Below are 22,080 nucleotides of genomic sequence, written 5' to 3'. Positions count from 1 at the left end.
TAAGAGGCTCCTCTGTACTCTGCTCGTTACCTGTATTAATGGCACCTGTTTGAACTTGTTATCAGTATAAAAGACACCTGTCCACAACCTTAAACAGTCACACTCCAAACTCCACTATGGCCAAGACCAAAGAGCTGTCAAAGGACACCAGAAACAAAATTGTAGACCTGCACCAGGCTGGGAAGACTGAATCTGCAATAGGTAAGCAGCTTGGTGTGAAGAAATCAACTGTGGGAGCAATTATAAGAAAATGGAAGACACACAAGACCACTAATAATCTCCCTCGATCTGGGGCTCCACGCAAGACCTCACCCCGTGGGGTCAAAATGATCACAAGAACGGTGAGCAAAATTCCCGGAACCACACGGGGGGACCTAGTGAATGACCTGCAGAGAGCTGGGACCAAAGTAACAAAGGCTACCATCAGTAATGCACTATGCCGCCAGGGACTCAAATCCTGCAGTCCGTTTGACCTCTGTCATTGCCAACAAAGGGTATATAACAAAGTATTGAGATTAACTTTTGTTATTGACCAAATACTTATTTTCCACCATAATCTACAAATAAATTCATTAAAAATCCTACAATGTGATTTTCTTTTCTCATTTTGTCTCTCATAGTTGAAGTGTACCTATGATGAAAATTACAGGCCTCTCTCATCTTTTTAAGTGGGAGAACTTGCACAATTGGTGGCTGACTAAATACTTTTTTGCCCCACTGTATATATACATACATTAGGGCTGTCAAACGATTATTTTTTTCTTAATCGCAATTAATCGCTGAAAAAATAGTTGATGTTTTATCACCTGATTAAAAATCTATTATTTTGCATTTCAGAACTGTTTTTAAGTACATATTAACAATGGAAAGCAATTCTTACCAGTGTATCTTGATTGGGAATCAAATGAATGCAAAGAAAGTTGCTTCATGAACTTGACTTTAAGATTTGTATTTGTTTATTTATTTACTGTAAACAAAAGAAAAATGTGTGAATGTCATTATTTCACAACTCAGAACTAGGCCTGTCACAATAACAAATTTTGCTGGACGATAAATTGTCCCAGAAATTATTACGATAAACGATAATATTGTTGTTGTGAGACCATTTTCATCTAATATAATGATAATGGCATAATAATGCAGGTACACCTTTTCAAAGATCAATAAACTTATTTCTAGAGATGCACCGATTACAACTTTCTAGGCCGATTTCCGATTTTCTTTGAATAAGGCCAGCCGATACCGATTTTAGCCAATTCCAATTTAATTTTTTCTAACCTCTACAGCACACACAAATATTTATTTTCCTATCTTTTCTTTAATAGAACATTTTGCACAGAACATAGAACATTTTTTGAACAGATAATGGATCACTATAAAATACAACTATATACATTACTCCTGGTGTGGGAAATTCACACACATCTAAAGTGCAATGTTAGAACCATTTCCTTCTTTTCACATCCAATATCCAACTAAAAAAATGTGATTTTGGTTTTTGGTGTCGTCCCTCCACGCCCTCCTTTTTCCTTGCAGGTGTTGCATATTGCAAACTTGTTATCTTCTGCACACACGCTGAAGAATTTCCAAAAAGCTGACATGTTGCAGGTTAATTCATGAGGTGTGCGAGAATGGCGTGGACACGCGCTTCACACCGCGAGCGGGTACGCGTGACACACGGCAGAAAGGTTAAACAAAAGGAAAAAGAGACTGTGCTGTCGCGTGCGTGCGTGCTTAAAAACTGTAACACGTATAACTTATGTTGTCCGTTAATTGCAGCATTGACCGGCATGAAATCGGCATATGTCAGACTGACCTGCCGGTCGCCGTCATGGCCGAGCACGTGATCACCGGCTGGTCTATCGGTGCATCTCTAGTTATTTCTAAAGAATATTTAACACTGGAACTGGAAGACATTTTAAATATCCACAATATGTCTTTGATCTCCTTTAGTATGTCGTCTTTCATGCTGTTGTACAGTTACGCTGTTACACATTTTTGTGGAATTGCCGTTTGTGACACTATATGTTCTCCCAGGCAATTTGTACTGGCTGTCAAATGTTTGCAGCATTGACCGTTGAGTGTTTGTATGTACAGGTATGTCGAGTGACACCTACAGACTCTAAATATTAAATTAAAATAATATATAATTAATACATTATATCTATCTATTTCTAAATGTTTGAACCAAAATAGTTCTGTTTTTCAGTCTTCATTTTGGCGAAGGTGCAGCTATACTTTCTTCTGCTCCTCTGCAGGTCGGAGCTTCGCAGGGGTGAGCCCACACACGCACACACACACACACACACACACACACACACACACACACACACACACACACACACACACGCACGCCACCATGTTACTTCTGTTTAATGATAGCTAGCGTTTACCTCAGGCTAATTCATTAGCTAGTAAGTGGCAATTTTTGACAAGCAGGTAACGGAGTCTCAGTTTACCGTCCAGGAGCCTCTGACACACTGACAGCTGTAGGCTTGTACCGGTTAATGCTGTGTGCATTGTCATCATTATGTCCGAGCCTGCCTCAACCGCCTCCACCTGCAGGTTGTCAACTGTGTGGTTTGAAATGAAAGGGAGAAAACAGGATGCCGAGTAACACGGCGGATATCGCTCATATACTTCTTTTTTTTAATGGCGCCTTAACTGCAAAGTGCTGCGGGAAACCCTGCTCCAACTCTCAACCCAACTAGCGTTCTCGGTCTCTCTCTCTCTGCCAGGAGTCCCGCCTCCACACAAAGACTATGCGACTGACAAGAGGGTTCACTCCTCGTTATGCTAAGGAACCGAGAGTGGTCATCCAGTCTCTTTGGTAGAGGGTAGAGGGGAGAGAGAGAGAGAGAGAGAGAGAGAGAGAGAGAGAGAGAGAGAGAGAAAGAAAGACAAAGAAAACAAACAAACAAACAAACATGCAAATGGAAATTATCACAGCCGGAAAAATTATCGAGCTAATTTTTTTTATGGTGCGATTAAATTGATTTATTGACTATCGTGACAGGCCTACTCAGAACATGCCAACCGTAGTACGTCTTTAAGACCCGAGACTTCTACGATGCTGACAGGTCTGCAGTTAGTTGCCACCCATTTTGCTGTAGTAATTTTTATGGATTTGTTTTCATCCACAGGTCGGCAAGTAACACTCTCCAAAATAGTGCTTTGCCTGAGCCTGTTAGCATCAACCTGACTACTATGCTTAGCTCGTAGGTGGTAGCTCAAGCTTGACGTGCTTCGGTGATATTTTAATTCGGCTTTAATGTGCATATTGCTTTCGACTTGTCTACTGAGCCGTCCGGGAGTTTTGGAAAATAAAAAGCGCCATTCAGAATTGTGTTGCTGCTGTCTTTCTCCATCATGCCTGCAGCCTGCAGCAGCAGGATGCGTTACGAGGAGGTATGGCACCTTGATAAGTTATGGTGCGGCAAAGGCTCCAAATAGTAGCCTAGCGAGAGTCTAGTGAATTTAGAACAGCTAAGGTGCGTTGTTAGGCACGATGTGAAGCCGAGTGAAGTGTAAAATAAATTATACTGTGCAGTCGTCCTGTCCCCTTTGCAGAAAAGCATCCCCAAAGAATGATGTTTCCACCTCCATGCTTCACGGTTGGGATGGTGTTCTTGGGGTTGTACTCATCTTACTTCTTCCTCCAAACACGGCGAGTGGAGTTTAGACCAAAAAGCTCTATTTTTGTCTCATCAGACCACATGACCTTCTCCCATTCCTCCTCTGGATCATCCAGATGGTCATTGGCAAACTTCAGACGGGCCTGGACATGCGCTGGCTTGAGCAGGAGGACCTTGCGTGCGCTGCAGGATTTTAATCCATGACGGCGTAGTGTGTTACTAATGGTTTTCTTTGAGACTGTGGTCCCAGCTCTCTTCAGGTCATTGACCAGATCCTGCTGTGTAGTTCTGGGCTGATCCCTCACCTTCTCATGATCATTGATGCCCCACGAGGTGAGATCTTGCATGGAGCCCCAGACCGAGGGAGATTGACCGTCATCTTGAACTTCTTCCATTTTCTAATAATTGCGCCAACTGTTGTTGCCTTCTCACCAAGCTGCTTGCCTATTGTCCTGTAGCCCATCCCAGCCTTGTGTAGGTCTACAATTGTATCCCTGATGTCCTTACACAGCTCTCTGGTCTTGGCCAGAGGTTAGACTCTGTTTGATTGAGTGTGTGGACAGGTGTCTTTTATACAGGTAACGAGTTCAAACATGTGCAGTTAATACAGGTAATGAGTGGAGAACAGGAAGGCTTCTTAAAGAAAAACTAACAGGTCTGTGAGAGCCGGAATTCTTACTGGTTGGTAGGTGATCAAATACTTATGTCATGCAATAAAATGCAAATTAATTATTTAAAAATCATACAATGTGATTTTCTGGATTTTTGTTTTAGATTCTGTCTCTCCGAGTTGAAGTGTACCTATGATAAAAATTACAGACCTCTACATGCTTTGTAAGTGGGAAAACCTGCAAAATCGGCAGTGTATCAAATGCTTGTTCTCCCCACTGTATATCAATTGATTTTTGGAATTTTATGAACCGATTTTGAATCGCGATACGAATGTGCAACCCATTCTCATTCCGAACTCGTAAAATAAGGACGTTTGGACAGTGGCTGTCAGCGTCTAATGCGACGAAAAAGGCGTCTTTCAGCATGTTTGTGTAACGCACTGGGGAGAGCAGCAGTTAGATTTAGAGAGTAGTATGTAAGGGCAAATTTCCACATAAGGAGGTTGGTTGGGGTGGTAGATGGGTCAAACACAGGACTTTCACCCAGGAGAGCGGGGTTCGCGTCCCGCTTGCTATAGTCGTTTTTTTCTTTCCTCCCGTGTGTCACAGAACCGTACGCCCACCAACAACCCTTTCCTAAACCCAACCATCCCGTACTTCCCGCGTGTCACGGAACCGTAAGCCCACCCACAACCTTTTCCTTAACATAACTGCGTCAAAAGGGACGGCAATAGTTCCGACCAAGCGCATTTACTTAAAGCGCTAAAGGGACGGTGCTAAAGGGACGGCGCTAAAGGGACGGCAATCATCCCGACTAAGCGCGTTTACTTAAAGCGCTAAAGGAGACTTTTAGCGTCAAGAACGACAAAGGCACCTGATCAAGCGTCCATATTTTACGAGATGAGTGTGAGAACGTGTTGGAATGTGAATCGATTTTTTTGCACGCCCTTAGTGATTAAGTTGCATTAATCAGGTGATTTAGTTTGTCAACATAAAACACTGAGTACTGTAGCTTCACTACCCATGGAAAAGCATGTGTATCACTGTGTCAGCGGCAGCTTCCGCTTACGGTACTTTTCTACACACAGAGGGCCTCACTTCCAATAACAAACTAGGGGTGGGGGAAAAAATCTATACAGCATAGTATCGCGATATTTTCCGTGGCCTTACTGTATCGATACACAGATGCCAAGTATCGATCTATTATTATATATGTGTTGGTCAGTTTGTCTGCTTGACAATCCCATTTTGCAGCAGTGATGAACAGACAGAGAAATGTATATTTTTAGATAAAACAGATGACAAAATTTCCTTTTTGGGACATATTTTGAAATTGGGAAAAATTTGAAGTTGGAGAAAAGGTAAAAAAATGCGATAAATAGCAATATTGCAATATGTTTAAAATCGCAATAATATTGTATCGTGACATAAGTATCGTGATGATATCGTATCGTGAGACCTCTGGTGATTCCCACCCCTATAACAAACCCCGTCGGACTAATGTTAGGGCACATACACGTTGCCCACATGGCTATCTTAAAGTATAGGGCTCGGCCGGTAACAATCATGTAAAAGGAGAACGGTGAAAGTTTACTTTTCTATCAAGCAGCAAAAAAGTTTTAGCGTCAACATCACAACGTCCTGCGAAATGACTATCGTGCATGCGCACATCACGACATACACGATGAAACAAAATATCGTGCACCCCTAATCTGAAATACTAAATACACTTCTTAGGGTTTACAAAATGTGCTGACAGAAATAATAATCGGATGTCACTCTTCATGAGGACCACCATTTTTAGTCCACGTTACGTTCATGTTGGAGAAATCTGCAGTGCGCTTTTTACATGAAATGCAGAAATTAGAGTGTTTTTTATTTACTGTAGCAAAGAGGAAAGTAAAGGAGTTGGGGTGATGTATAGCTTTCCACAATTTTTACAGTTTGACAGCAACAATTAATAATGACGATCTTTGCTGAGGCCATGGTTGATACTATCTGAATTTATCTCAACTTTTTGCTAAACATGAATACATTTCTGCAGAAAAGACTGGGATGAGATATATACAGGAATAAGAATACATTGCCAAAATCAGCAGCTTTAAATCATTTGAGAATTGAAAATTGAGAATGATCGTCTTAAAAATGCATTTTTATTCTGCATGATTCTGCATACAAAGTGTGCGGTGATGAATTGTAGGCAAATGCCTTACAATTTGACAGCTCAAAGTGCCTTGACACCTCCCATACAAATGTTTTAAGTGGAGACATGTAAGCCATACTAAAATAAGTCAACGAAAGGTTCTCTGAGGCAATTATGTAAAATCTATCAATAACATGACAGTTCTGTTTTATAGAACAATACACAGAAAAACCTGGCATGGCAGTCTGGAACCTTTCCGGTTGGCTGAGTTTGAGTGAGTTTGCACACATTCAGTTTGCGTATTCTATCAAAATAGGACTGGAGACAGGCCAGAGAAAATACAATAAAAATAATGCTAATTGATTAGTGACATATTACAACCATGAACCAATCAATACTAAAATAGTTGTCCAATATAATGGACTGTATATTTAATTGATTCAAAGGAAACAATTTCTTAAATTTTAATTTGTTCGGTGTCAATGGGCAGCTTTCTAAAACCATATCAGGTGAATCCTAGTGGATATTGGAAGAAGAATGTATACTTTATTAATCCCACAAGGAAATACACTCTGTTATATATATTGACACACGCACATACACACACCCGCAAACAGTCCCAAATAAACACATGCAACACAATCACACGTGTGACTATGTGATGTGCATGCACAAGTGCCTTTGCATAAAGGCTACTTTAGACAACCTCCCTCCCACCCCCCTCCACACACAGTCTGCACCAGACGTGGATCCATGTGTGCACTCCCTATTCTTGCTAGGGTGAATGTCATTGCCATCTCCAGCACTCGTGAGGTGAGAGATAATTGAATCACTAGGAAGACAAAAGTAGAGATGTGGGGTAGGTGGGAAACTCTGAGCGGCCCGGTAGATAAAAAAGAGGCGGAAGAGGACAGAGGCTGCGGTGAGTCTTTGAACTCCCCTGACAAATAATTGAAGGACATAAGACAGAGTATATAGCTACAACAACAAATGCTGATAGATGAAACCTCTGACACTGAGCAGCTTCTTCTGTGTATGAAAAATGAAGAAGGTGAAAGTAACAAAGAAGGTAAATGCTTTCCACTTTTATGTGGATGTCCAATCAGTGTTGATGGTAAATATAGTCAATTGAAGCAATACATTCCTCAGTGCATGCTATATTTACAGAGAAAGCTGTGTTTTCCTTCTTGTGGAACCGTGCCAGCGTTTTTACCTTTCACAATAAAAGCCAAACTTAAATTCATTCAGCATTTCGCTAATCGGCAACTCAACAAAATAGGCAAAATATGCAATAAGAGTTGGGCGATGTCTACCGGGGCTGTTAGTATTGGCTGTAATATTGTCAATCCTCAACCTAGCTTCCTAAATGCTCCTAAATTCCCCCTGATGTCCCTTGGGGTAGCTGTGGCTCAGGTGGTAGAGCTGCTGTCTACTAGGGGTGGGAAAAAAGTCATAAATCATGTGTGTCAGGGGGGTTTTGCCACAATTTTTTAAATTGATTAATTTTCCCTAGAATCGTTAATTTTATTCATAATTTTTTTAACAATGGTTCACCTAAAATGTCAGACTGACATGATGTAATGTTCATTCTTCTTAGAAAACTTAGTTTTTAGAAATGTCTCATGATATATTATCTCTAAAGTGTATTATTCAACTTTTGTTTTTGTTAAAGGAGGAAAAGAAAATCGCAATACTATCGAATCGCTATACTTCTAGAATCGCAATAAATGAAAATCGCAATACTAATCGAATTGGCACCCATGTATCCTGCAAGAATCAAATTGCGACAAAAGCATATCGCCCCAACCTTACCGTCTACCAAATGGAAGGCCTGTGCTTTGAGTAGTCATTAAGACTACAAGAGCGCTATATAAATGCAGACAGTTATACAGTTTTTTTTTAATTTTTTTTTTTAAATGCTGACAATCGAGCATCAATATTCACTCGTTAACATGCAGATTTGCGCCAGGACTCTGGTATGCAGATGAATGCATGGGTTATGTTTCTCAGCAGGGTTCCACTTTTCTTATTATAATAAACATTAAGATGCACTAGAGGCAGTCAGACGCCTCCACTGATCACCGTCAATTCCATGGTGCCCATCAGGTAATCACAGTAAATCATCAACAGGAAGATGAGGATGAACTGGCTACGGCCTGATGTGCTGCCATAGTTAGATTAGACGCTTTCAGGTTTGTGCTTCAACCCATAGCTCCAGTCATTTCACTGTCCTTTCTGTGTCAGGCAAGCAATTATGAAATCAAAAAACTTTTTCTTCCAAACACAAATAATTCATTAACTTCAGTGTGGCCCTAAAAGCTACACCAGTTTCTGTGTATTAAACCTCAATACTTCTTAAGTACCAACCAAAATATCTAAACCGATACTTCCTGATTAAAAAAATGAATTAAAAATGAATTTAAAAAAAATGTGGCCCTTTTCGTTATTCATTTATCATTACTTTGGGTATGTTATCTCCTAATTAGATCGCGAAAGATGACAGGAAAACAGGGAGAGAGATGCACCTGGAATCCATGGTCAGTTCCCCTAACCCCAAAACCACAGTGGAGCCAAGCTTTGGCTACGGTCTCTCTTTTCCTCTTGCCCCCTTTCAATCCCACCCCAACTTTTCCTCTCTAGCCAAGGCAACCGTCGGGCCAAGCAGAGACAGATGTCCCTGCATGGCTCAGTGCCCTGATGGAGCCATGTTTCCATGCTTAGCTGGACAAGTCCAGCCAATTCAATTCCATGTAAAAAAATAACAAATATCACTGATGTCTTTTCCTTCCACCATACTCAGGTCCTCTACCAGAGGCTTGCAGGCCTGAGGATTCTGTGCAGTACAGGTATCTCAGCTGTTACTAGGCCCGCGCTCTTCTGGGCTCGATGGTGTTTTTTGCCCCAAATGGCTCCTTCCAGGCAGTGCTGCGACCGCTGCCTCCAAGGCACCTAACCCTAACCTTAACCATAACCAGTGCCTAATCCTAGTGCCTTCCAGGCAGCGCTGCCTTTTTTGGGGGCAAAAAACACTGATAAACCTCTTCTGGACAGACACCTCAGATGTTGTTCCTGGAATTTGCTGGAGCCACTGTCCCAGTTTGAAGGTTACAGCCCTGAGTGCTCCGAGTACAATTGGAACTCACTTTCCACATCTTCAATAGCTCCTTTCTAAGCCCTTACAGTATTGCACATCCAAAGTTTGGGTCAAGTAGACCAATTTTGACTCTCATAAATACACGTGTGTGTATTGAACAAACAAATATGTACTGCTTGTATGTTATTGTTTGGGGGTGGTAGTAGCTCAAATGTGAATTTCCCCTTGCAGGATAAAAAAAGGCATGTCTTCTGTCTTCTTTGTACCATGCAACCTGTGTTTTGTTTCTGTTCCTGCTGCTATCAGTGCTGCCTTTGTGTTTTCCAAAGCTCTCATTGCTGGCTATTCAGTATGTATGAGTTGTTGTGTGCTTGCTATCAGGATCCTCATGATGCCACATCACTCTCAGGATTGCACTACACTTCTATGCGGAAGCAACTTCACCATGCTATTCTAACTGCCATTTCCAAGCTGCTGCTGCACTCCACCTGATACAGAACCTTACTAAACCTTCTATTGCAAATGTCCTGCAGTTAATCTTTTTGGAATATTCTGTGCTAAATTACGGTAAAACAATCTGTTATTTTGCTGCTGGTGCAAAACTGGGGAGGAACTCCTTTCCTCCTCATCATTTTTCTAATGGGCACATAGTCTTTAATGTGCTTGTCCTTCCACCTACGTGTGCATGTACAGTACAGACTGTGTGTGTGTGTGTGTGTGTGTGTGTGTGTGTGTGTGTGTGTGTGTGTGTGTGTATCACACCACAGAGTCAAGCGTCCCCTCAGGATAGAAGCACAGAACCACAAGAACAGACGTCCTTCATTCATCCATAAAACCAGACAGTGACTAAAGTGTTTCTTTTCTTTAAAACGTCTTGTAGTCCTCTGTGATGATAAACTATGTAAGCCACCAAGGCCATAGACGTTCTGACAGATGGTGTAATTAGACATTTGTTTCATTATGTAAGCAAGTGTTTAGACACACTCCAGAGTATGTTTGATGTTCATGCCCCCATGGCCTTTCCACCCACAACTCTACATTTAAGGTACTAAACGGTGAGGCTCTAGCTATAGGAAAAATGACTGTTTTGCTGGCTTTGTACAACACTTTAATCTTGTTTGATGTAATAAGCACTGCTAGCTCTTGGAGCCACGAGCAGACTTTAGACTTTTACTAGTTACCAGCCAGATATATTGGTGTAATCATAAACTGTTAAACCAATGGCCAAAGGCAAGGCCGTTTTAGTGTTTGGTTGCTTTTGATGTAGCAAGACCAGTGTCGGGGAAACAAAGACCAGAGAAAGGTTGATGAGATATCTGACCTGTGTTGAGGTTCCGGCCTCCCTCTTGCTTCGGCTTTGAGAGAGCCACTGCGCCGCAACTGTCCTTCCCCCCCGCAGCCCTGCAGGACACAAAGCAGGAGGGAAATGTAGGCTGGTACATTAGAGGCAGGTCAACACAGATGGGAAACGCTCACAGGTAAAAGGTTAAACAGAGCAGTGAAATCAACAGGGTCAACTTATTGCGCATTGTTGTGTTACTTTGTCACTGAGAAAAAAACAATAGAAAAGTCCAAAATGGCCTAGTTTTAATGTAAAAAGACTGGGGGCATTACATTGTAGCTGTTTGGATAGTTTCTCCTGCAATTCTAAAGTATAAAGTCCAGGGGAACCCACACTGTTATAGAGTGGATGCACCCCACCTCGCCTGAATAAAGAGAACCTCCACTAACAGAAGACATTTTTTAAATAATATTATGCTTTAGGGAAAATTAACATAAACATTACAACAGCACTAACATTACAACAGAACAATTAGAGGCATCCCTTATTAAAAATAGAGCACATGGCTCAAGCACAAAAACATTTAGAAAATATATAGGTCTTCAGCTTTTGAGTTGATATACTGAGTGTGTAAGAAACAGTTGCTTATTTACACATTCAGCAGTTATGAAGAAACACTAGCTTTTAGCTCAGTCTTGGTCCCCACTAACTCCTGAGGGAAATATCTGTCTCCTTAGCTGCTAAATGCTCCACTATATTCACCAGCTAGTCTCTGTGGCTGTTTGCTGCTGTGCAGATCGTGTAGTGTACAGTAGTTTTTTAAAGATGTTTCTCTGAAAACAGCTGTCTGCTGTGGGGCAAAAACAACGCTATAAGAGCGGTGAGAGTGAACCAAACAGCATAACTAAAATGAGCCTCACAGTAGCTATGATTCCATCCACACGTTTTTATCTGAATTAAGTGATATCGAATGAAAAATGCCTTATGGAAACAGTAAAATTCGACTGAATTTCATGAATATCGACTCAAACGAAATATGTTCGGTTTCATCGGATTTTATCTCGATTGATATACAGCCCTTTCTATTGACAAAATCCCTGTAGCCTTCAGCAGGGGGTCTAATCGGGACGTGAGTCCCGTCTATTGCGCCATACACCTGTGGCACAAGGTGCGCTCTGGAGTTACGCAGCGAGATACCATGCGCCTCATCCACTCCAGGTAGTTATATATACACCTTCGCATCATCCTCGTTCGTATGGCATTGCACACGGCGTAAACACACCGGTGCACTGTGGTTTTGCTGACTCCAAACGTTTCGCCTACCACTCTGTACTCGCATGTAGCCAGTTTGTAGAGCGCAATGGCGATACGCTTCTCGGTTGGAACCGGAGGGCGATAGCTTGCGACATCTGGGGAAAGGGACGGGCCAAAAAAATTACACAACAGGTCAAATGTTGTCTTGGTCATCCGAAAATGCTTCAACCAAAGGGTTTCCGTGAAGTGTCTCTGAACCACGATCTCCCACTGTTTAGAGCGCTGTCGTTCCCACACCACAGGCCGCCTCCGTTGTCGTCGGGCATTTACGTGCATCTGCATCATCATAGCAATGTGTTGATAGCGTCGTTGTTTTCTTATTATAGCTTGATATGTCGCTAACAGCTGGCACATAAGCACTATTACAACTTGTGCAATATTGATCATTTGTTGGTAGATGGCGCGATCCTTTTTGTCTAGCAAAACTTTGTTCGCAAATGTTTGCTTGAATGTTGTGCGATTCAGTGCGAAAATGAATGGAAACACCTTAAAATGTCTAAAATCAACTCGATATACCAATTTGATCGCAAAACAGCATGTGACGTCATTACGCACAGGTTTTTATTAGCTTTAAAGCCGTTGGATGGAAACACACTTTCACCAGCTTTATTCGCATGAGTTTTTTTTACCGAACTTTAGATAATTCGATTGACAATTGGATGGAAACTTAGCTAATGAGACTCACTATAAAGCTCTGTAAAGCAGCGTGGAGCTGCACATACATGTGATAATTCTCTGTAGGTTCAATACCAGATACCCCTTTCACATTGTCACATTGTTTTCACATTGTCACTTAATCCATTTTTATTATTATTGTGTGGATAATCTGTGAAACTGTAATTCTATCTCTCGTATTCTATTTTTCATCTACCTTATTATACCAGAGTCTGCTCAATTTAGAAAACCTAGTGTTCCGTGCTCTAAAGAATGCTTAAAGGCCCAATATGTAATATATTTCCTGTAATAAATCCAAAAATGACCCCAATGCATCATCAGATATTAAGGAAACATGCTAAGTTGACAACAATGCTAATGCCAGTATTTTCTCCTTTTGAAATTTCCGTTCCGTGAAGGAATTTCCGTTTGTGTTTTGGCCTGTGTGTCGTTGTCAACTGCCCAGTTTGACAGCCAGGTCGGTTTGCCAGATATACCTGTGAACACGTAAACCCAGCGCGCTACAGCTGTAACGTTAGTACAGCCATGAAAGCAGCAAACAAACAAACAAACAGGATCAACGGAGATAGATTCTACCCGACCTAAAAAAAAAACGGCAACAGTTGCGTGACCAGAGACGAAACAAACCCCGGGTAAATATTGGAGATGTATTTGAAAGATGGAGACAGCTTAGAGCCCAAAAGGACGCTGAGTTGGCCAATTTCCTCCTGAACAGGTAAGGATTAGCTTCAGGCTAATTTATCACGGCTACACAAGGGACGGGCATTTTATGTCATTTCAACATTTGTGTACTCACATTGAATTATATAGCTAGAGTACTCAAGTTGGTTACTCGCAAAAACAAGCCAGTAAAGTGATCCCGACTGGTCCTGGCTAACGCCGCCATGCTAACTTTGCTAACTGCTAACGTTACCGGAGGACCAGGCCAGCGGGCCATGGTTGATGTAGCATGTTCAGCGGCCGTAGCAGACAACGGTGAGTTATTTTAAGCCAAGAGAGGGGGGCTGTAAATCCGGAAGAGAGGACCGTGAGTTTGCAGTGTGTTTAGCGATTGTTGCCATAATTCTAAGCCAATAAAGTCTGCCTGTCCGTCAGGTGGAGAGGACGGCAAGGTTGTTGTGTTTTTAGCGGTTCCTACCGTAATTCTAACCCTAGGAAGTGTGCCTGCCCGTCGGGTGGAGAGGACGGCGAGGTTGTTGTGTTTTTAGCGGTTCCTAACGTAATTCTAACCCTAGGAAGTGTGCATGTCTGTTGGGTGGAGAGGACAGCGAAGTTGTTGTGTTTTTAGCGGTTCCTACCGTAATTCTAAGCCGAAAAATTTGTCTGTCAGTTGGGTACAGAGCTCCGTGTGAGCACGGGCTATTATGACTGTCAACACTGTATAGCCAGCATCTAACGTTAGCTACCCCGCTGTGCTGTGAAGTAATGTCTGGCTATGTGAGCCAAGCGTCTGGCAACATTGTTGTGGATGCTGCAGTCTCAGCCTGGCAACCTCCATGAACTTTGATTCTGGGGAGGAGGAGGACATTATATACATCTGGCCCATGATGATAGAGTCCTTGTTGTGTTGCACAGTGCAGAAAACCAAATAAACTAAAATTTTCACCACCGTTTTCTTATGCCTACACAAAGGCCTTTAACTAACAATCTATCAAAAGATAATAAAGAAATTAAATATGCCACAATCATTTGATCATTATTTTCTCAGGTTCTATTTCAGCATTTGTCTTACTGGCTTGATTTGAGTCAATGCACCAGTGCTGTGGAATAATGACTCCCATTTTCACTGACCAAGGATCTCAACAGGATGACTAGATTAGCTCAGATGAATCATGAGCCCACGTCAAATTGACAAAAACACTTGTCGGGACGGGGAATATAAAAGTGAGTGATTTATACACGTTATGAAAAGAACAGGCAGAGGGGTTTTAGAACTTAATTTTAAACTTTGGGGAACATTTATATGATATCATCTGGAAGTCAGAACAAGATGCAATTACACTGTAATGGACTTATTAAGACCTCAGTCTGCGGTTTATCAAGCATTTGAATCAAACACACACACACAAAACACACAGCTGGCCAAGCACAAAAGAAGATAGGAAGACAAGGTTTTGTATTGATCTTCCTCTCCATGTTTACCAAAATAGGGAAGGTTTTAAAACCAGGAGCCAACATGAAACGTCTGGGAAATGAGAAGAATGAGTTTACTTTCCCAAAGTCAATAAAGAGAATCAATAATCAGCTAGAACGAATACAGACATGGTTATTAACCATTATTAAGCATGAGGACAGCAGTAGTAGCATGTTGTGCATCGTATGTCTTAATTGTCCCTCCACGGAACAATGTATCCTCCCATCTCCAACTTTTGACTATAGGACCCAATCAACCCGCCCATAGTAGGTAACGAGGTGCCAGACACAGAAACATGGATGACCTGCACTGTGCATGACACAAATGGTAAAATAAACTATTTAGTTCAGGCTGTTTGGTACCTGAGAGATTTTGGTGGGGAGTCAGGAACATGATGGAAGAATTGATCCAAACATTATTCCGAATGTGCTGATCAAAGACAGATGATTCTATTTTTTTTAGTTGTTGATTTTATTGTCGTTAAATATTGTACATAATCCGGCTCCATGTGGGTGAAAGCTCAGAGTCAAATCTTTTATCAAACCTGTTAATATCGCCTCACTGTCTTTGTTAGCAAAGAGCAATGTACAAAGTAAATTGGCAGTCATTAAGCTGAAAGTACAGCTTTTAGTTCTTTGAATGCCATTCTTTGATTTTTAGCTCTTAAATATTAGGGTTATCAACTAGGGATGTCCCAATAAAAGGTTTGTTTGGCCCCGATGCTGAGTGTCCGTGTCATTGAATGTTGGGTATCTGCTGACACCAAGTCCGATCCGAAACTGTAGAAACGTGCTTTCAGTTTGTGCTTGTACAGTTGCGTTACAGTGCATGTTTTTTCCTCACAAGATCTTTGGTAGAGTACACCGGCTGCAGAGAGCACACAAACCAGATAGCACACAAACCAAATAACACGTTCTGTCATCAAGTTACTCACAGAATTGATATTAGTTAGCGACAGCTGCCTCTGCCTATGCCGTTTGTCATTCTAAATGGTGAAAGTGACGGTCAGATTCGGCTAAAAAAGAGAAGCTGCTGCCTGATTTTGTACACTGCTCTTTGCTAATGAGATAAAAAAAAAAATAGCATTGTAGTTTAGCAAGTACAGACATGTTGCCAACCTCAGTGTCTAGACTCTCCCTTAAGGTGTTACATTTAAACACTGTAATTTTCACCTAGATATGCAGCAAAACGCTTACACTGTGGTAAAAAAGAGCTACATTGGCAGGCTGACGTGACAAAACAGTAAAGTCTCAAAAGGATCGAATTTTGATTTATTTTAGTTGATACGATCCAATAAAATATTACCGGATCAGCCGCGATACTGATCCTTAGGATCAACCTGGGACATCTATTTACAACTTCCCTTTTGTAAAATAGTGGAAAACTTAACCTATATACATATGTTCAAAAGGATTCTGATTTGATAAGCAGATTCAACACTGGATTCAGATTAAATAAATGCTAGACAACCTCAATTATATTGGCATTACAACTGTTTCGGCTATCACTGATGCATGCCAAGGTAACACACATTGTTAGGGTAAACATTGGTATAAATAAAAGTTTTTATTGATTTGCATGGGATTAAGATCACAGACGACCACCATAATTATTACCAATTACTAGAGGGCCCCAGGTAATACTAGTCCCGTGCGAATTGGGGTCTGCATTTCACACAATTAATTAAATGGCACTGAGAGTCAATGGTGCCAAATCTGAGAACACACAACCAAACTCCCTGATCTCTAGCATTCACCCTTTGAGCTAGCATCTAACTGGGCTAAGAGCCTACTGAGAAAGTCCATCACACTGCTTTATCAATTGTGCCTGGCAAGGGCTCCTCACCACAGGCCTCTGCCATGTTCTTGTCACATATGCTCCAAAAAAGCATTGAATTCTCACAGGGCTCTAAAAGGCACTCGTCACTCTCTCTGTTGGTACAGTAATCCATTAAGCTCTCTCATTGTCAAGTGCGCTTTGTGTATTGTGCAATCTGCATAGCTAAATAACACCTCCACAAAGGGAATGTAGAAAGCCATAGAAACTGCTGTGGTATGTGCTTGATATTAAAAAAGCATCCCAAGGTGAATTTGACTTTAAAATCGAATGCTGAGCATTGTTTCTTCGGGTTGGGGTAGATCAAATGCTTTACCCCCCAAGCAAAGGTCACCATTAATCGCTGATAAAACTGAAAGGAATCCAATAAATGTCAGCAGCACTTGGCCTGGAATTGCTATGGACAGGGAGGGGGAAACACTTCTGTGACACTTGAGAATTTCAGAAAAGGGACAAACTAAAAATGTCTGTGGTTGCCTAAGATGTTGATCGCAATTTTTTTCCCACTCTGGAGTGGTAATAGTGCACATGGTGTGTCATGCAGGGCTCATAAGTATTTCCACTGCATCCCTACATCAGGAGGCGACCCAGCTGACCAACGCTGGTGCCAGTCCTCAACAACGAAGTGAGGACATTAAGTAAAGTGACTTACCAACATGTGTGGTCACACATGTAACTAGAAAGATGCAGTTGAAGCGATAGAGAAAATCAAAGATCCCAATATTTTTGACTAAATACCATCAAAAGATGGCGCAAATTCGACCTTTCGTAAGTTGGGGAGCACAATGTTCCATGACACATAATAACATTCCATTCGTGTTGACTATTAGGCCTACAGTGGGGCAAAAAAGTATTTAGTCAGCCACCAATTATGCAAGTTCTCCCACTTAAAAAGATGAGAGGCCTGTAATTTTCATCATAGGTACACTTCAACTATGAGAGACAAAATGAGAAAAGAAATCCAGAAAATCACATTGCAGGATTTTTAATAAATTTATTTGCAAATTATGGTGGAAAATAAGTATTTGGTCAATAACAAAAGTTCATCTCAATACTTTGTTATATACCCTTTGTTGGCAATGACAGAGGTCAAACGCCTTCACAAGGTTTTCACACACTGTTGCTGGTATTTTGGCCCATTCCTCCATGCAGATCTACTCTAGAGCAGTGATGTTTTGGGGCTGTCGCTGGGCAACACAGACTTTCAATTCCCTCCAAAGATTTTCTATGGGGTTGAGATCTTCTTACGAAGCCACTCCTTCGTTGCCTGGGCGTGTTTGGGATTATTGTCATGCTGAAAGACCCAGCCACGTTTCATCTTCAATGCCCTTGCTGATGGATGGAGGTTTTCACTCAAAATCTCACGATACATGGCCCCATTCATTCTTTCCTTTACACGGATCAGTCGACCTGGTCCCTTTGCAGAAAAACAGCCCCAAAGCATGATGTTTCCACCCCCATGCTTCACAGTAGGTATGGTGTTCTTTGGATGCAACTCAGCATTCTTTCCCCTCCAAACACGACGAGTTGAGTTTTTACCAAAAAGTTCCATTTTGGTTTCATCTGACCATATGACATTCTCCCAATCCTCTTCTGGATCACCCAAATGCTCTCTAGCAAACTCCAGACGGGCCTGGACATGTACTGGCTTAAGCAGGGGGACACGTCTGGCACTGCAGGATTTGAGTCCCTGGCGGCGTAGTGCATTACTGATGGTAGCCTTTGTTACTTTGGTCCCAGCTCTCTGCAGGTCATTGGCTAGGTCCCCCCGTGTGGTTCCGGGATTTTTGCTCACCGTTCTTGTGATCATTTTGACCCCACGGGGTGAGATCTAGCGTGGAGCCCCAGATCGAGGGAGATTATTAGTGGTCTTGTGTGTCTTCCATTTTCTTATAATTGCTCCCACAGTTGATTTCTTCACACCAAGCTGCTTACCTATTGCAGATTCAGTCTTCCCAGCCTGGTGCAGGTCTACAATTTTGTTTCTGGTGTCCTTTGACAGCTCTTTGGTCTTGGCCATGTGATTTTCTGGATTTTTTTTCTCATTTTGTCTCTCATAGTTGAAGTGTACTTATGATGGAAATTACAGGCCTCTCTCATCTTTTTAAGTGGGAGAACTTGCACCATTGGTGGCTGACTAAATACTTTTTTGCCCCACTGTATATGCAAGAGTACCTGTGTAATGTCTTGTGTCTTGTCATCATTTCTCCCTTCTCAGCTGAGATAGATACATAACTAGCTTAACAAGTTGCAGTGTTTACCATTGCACATTAGCCTTGCAGCTAACGGAGTTTCCTTCTGTTTATAGCACGTTTTGTGTGTGTGTATGTATGTATGTATGTATGTATGTATGTATGTATGTATATATATATATATATATATATATATATATATATATATATATATATATATGCAAATCCCTCGGCAATGGTCAACACTGGTCATTTTTGCTCTGACCAGTTCCCAGTATGTGAGGGAACTCGTCAGGGCTGCCCTCTTTCGCCGCTATTTGCCCTCTCCCTCGAACCACTGGCTCAAAAAAATCCGACAACATCCATCAGTGCATCCCATCACATTTTGTAATATAAATCGGATATCACTGTTTGCTGATGATATCCTTCTCTACGTAGGCAACACAGGTTTCTCAGTTCCACATTTGCTTTCCACGTTTAATTCATTTAGCTTGTTTTCTGGTTACAAAATTAACTGAACAAAGTCACCACTGATGCATTTAAATTCTGTTACATCTCCATCTCCCCTGCCCTCCCACATACCAATAGTCAAGAGTTTCAGGTATCTCGACATTGATATCTTCCTTCTTTGCCTTCTATTGCAGCACAAAACTTTCAAGGTATATACAAGCGTATAGAGAGGACTTTGAACACTGGTCAAATCTCCCAAATTCACTTCAAGCCCGTTATTTCAAAAGTTAAAATGGATGTACTACCTTGTGTTAACTTTTACACCTCTTAATCCTTCTATTGGCTACTGGGAAAAACTTCACTCATTAATATCTAAATACATATAGAAAGGAAAGAGGCCTCGTTTAAAACTCACAACTCTTCAACGAGGCAAGGCAAAGGGAGGGCTGGCTCTCCCAGAATTTAAGATGTACTTCTGGTCCTTTGTGTTACACCCTCTATTTGGTTCAATCCTGGTTCTTCAGTCTCTTGGAGACCAATTGAGGAAAATGTGTTGCTGCCTCACAGACTGCAGGACCTAGTGTATTTCAACATACTATTGAAAAAAACAAATTACATTTAGGCCCTATATTTCATTTCTACTCACAACTTTCCGTACTGTAATGAAACTTTGCGCGCAGATCCTAAATGGCACAATCAATCCCCAATTTTCAACAGATTTTCACTTCTCAACGGCAATATACCTTTTTCATTCCCACATTGGAAGAACAGGGGAGTTTATGTTTTAAAAAGACCTGTATTGTGACCATGGCTTAAGAGCCTTTAATTATTTACAGGCTGAGTATGATCTTCCGGGATCATCTTTTTTCTTCAAACTGCAGTTAAGGTCAGCCATGAGGGCATATGGTGTCCCATGGGGATCAGCACTCCCCACACATCCTCTTCATATAATATTAGCCTCACTGTTTGGTTTTAGTTTGGAATGTTTTACATTGTATGTGTGTTAAAGGATAGGGGGTCTGAAAAAAAGAAAATAAAGGGCTAAATCTGTGTATATGTGTATATCTGTGTAAATATGTGTAATGTTGTTAATCTTGTGCCTTTCTCAAAAAATGTATCAAAAAATATATTTACACAGTGAGATTTTTTGATGAAGTGGATATAATGACTAAGTGGGTAAACGTAAATAATAGAACAGCTAGAACAGTTTGGTAGGTTCAGAAAATTACATCACTTTCCTGTAATGCAGCCTTTAAAACCAGGAAAAGACAACACTTGTGTCATATTACGATATCCAAAATTTAAGACAATATCTACCCTCATACTAATATAATATATTGATGTATTGCCCAGCCTTAGATGCAGTCATTTTAAAAAAGAAAGACTTTTTCAGTTTTATATCTTCAGTTTAAAGCAGTTCTCTCCACAGCACTGGAGTATGGTTTGGCTACACTGCTTAGCCTATGTATTTTGTTTGTATTCCTTCAACCAACCACAACTGCCCTGTGCGGTGCTAAGCCCTTGAAATGCCAGATGACAGGCTTTATCCCAAGCGGCAACTTCTGGACCTGCAAAGTGAAGCCAATGCAGAAGTGCCTTAAACCCGCATTCTATCTAATTTCCATTTGCTCCAAATAGAAGTCAGATTACATAGAAGTCTAGGAGATTTATCACTTGATTTATTACCTCAGTAAAGATTTTCCTAATGAGTGTATGGTCTCAATCGCTACATTCAAATCTTCCTCAATACATGACGAAGTTCATTTTTTAAATTTGAATATCTCTGGTTCTGCTGCATCAATTTTGATCTTTTTTGTGTGAGTCTGACAATGTTAAAGTACTCTTATTAAGAGCTTTAGGCAAAAAGCATTTAGTGCAGTTTGGGTGAACTCAAATCGTCAACACGGCATCACAGTAAGCAACACCTTTTATTATGCCATTACTACTGTTGGAAACATTACAAGCTCTGAATGTGCTTGCTTACAGTGCAGCACGGTAAATATATTACAATTTAATGGAATTTCAACATTTGTAGCTCCACTCTCCTCCCCCAAGCCCTCACCTCTGCATATAGCTCAGAGTACAAGGATGCTCATTCCTCTTGAGTTTATATGGAAAATGATGGTGATTGCAGTGTTCACTTTGAGCTTATAAAAGTACTCTAATGGCAGAGATATGGTATTGATCTGAAACTAAGAAAATGAGAGAGCTTTGTTCAGATACAGTGGTCTATGCTAGTTCCTACTTACAGTGGCTGTTGTAACTTTGCTTTTCACCTTTAATGAAAGGAGTACATGTAACCTGATAAATCCCAGTCCAAACTAGGAGCTTGCAGCTTGTGATATATTTTCCAAGCTTTCTGAGCTTCAGAACATTTAAAATCTCACTTTAGCTGCATTTTTCAAATAGGGTCAGGAGAGTGTTCGTGGTAGTGCCCGTGATGTGGCCCAGAAAACATGAGCATCTGTATTCAATATTTATTTACTGCCAAAATCAACAAATGACACATTGGTCTGGAGTCTCTGTCATTATGGCATGCTCTCTGCAGAAACCATTAAGGCAGGCTAATAGTTTCATCAGAGGTTAGAGGGGAAGAGGCTCTCCATCACGCCACTCCCGCTGAATGATCGACTGTGACTCAACGAAGCTTTGGGGGCGCTTAATAAACACCAGGCAGATGCGATACCCAACCTCTGAGTAAACAAATCACTGCT

The 22,080-nt window shown here is 41.2% G+C and overlaps 1 protein-coding gene across 1 annotated transcript in view; it reads right to left on the bottom strand.

The window, feature by feature from the left end:
- The window catches only part of adam19a (ADAM metallopeptidase domain 19a), a 313,483-nt gene that overhangs the window by 268,785 nt on the left and 22,618 nt on the right, over nucleotides 1–22,080 (bottom strand). Inside the window, exon 2 of the mRNA XM_078275712.1 lies at nucleotides 10,805–10,884. Coding sequence (XP_078131838.1) covers nucleotides 10,805–10,884 — 80 coding nt within the window. The remainder of the gene's footprint in view (nucleotides 1–10,804; nucleotides 10,885–22,080) is intronic.

The sequence above is a fragment of the Sander vitreus genome, chromosome 19 (genome assembly GCF_031162955.1).
Source record: "Sander vitreus isolate 19-12246 chromosome 19, sanVit1, whole genome shotgun sequence".
Taxonomy (NCBI): Eukaryota; Metazoa; Chordata; class Actinopteri; order Perciformes; family Percidae; genus Sander; species Sander vitreus.
Note: the sequence above shows the minus strand (reverse complement) of the source record. Positions and strands in the feature narration are given on the sequence as shown.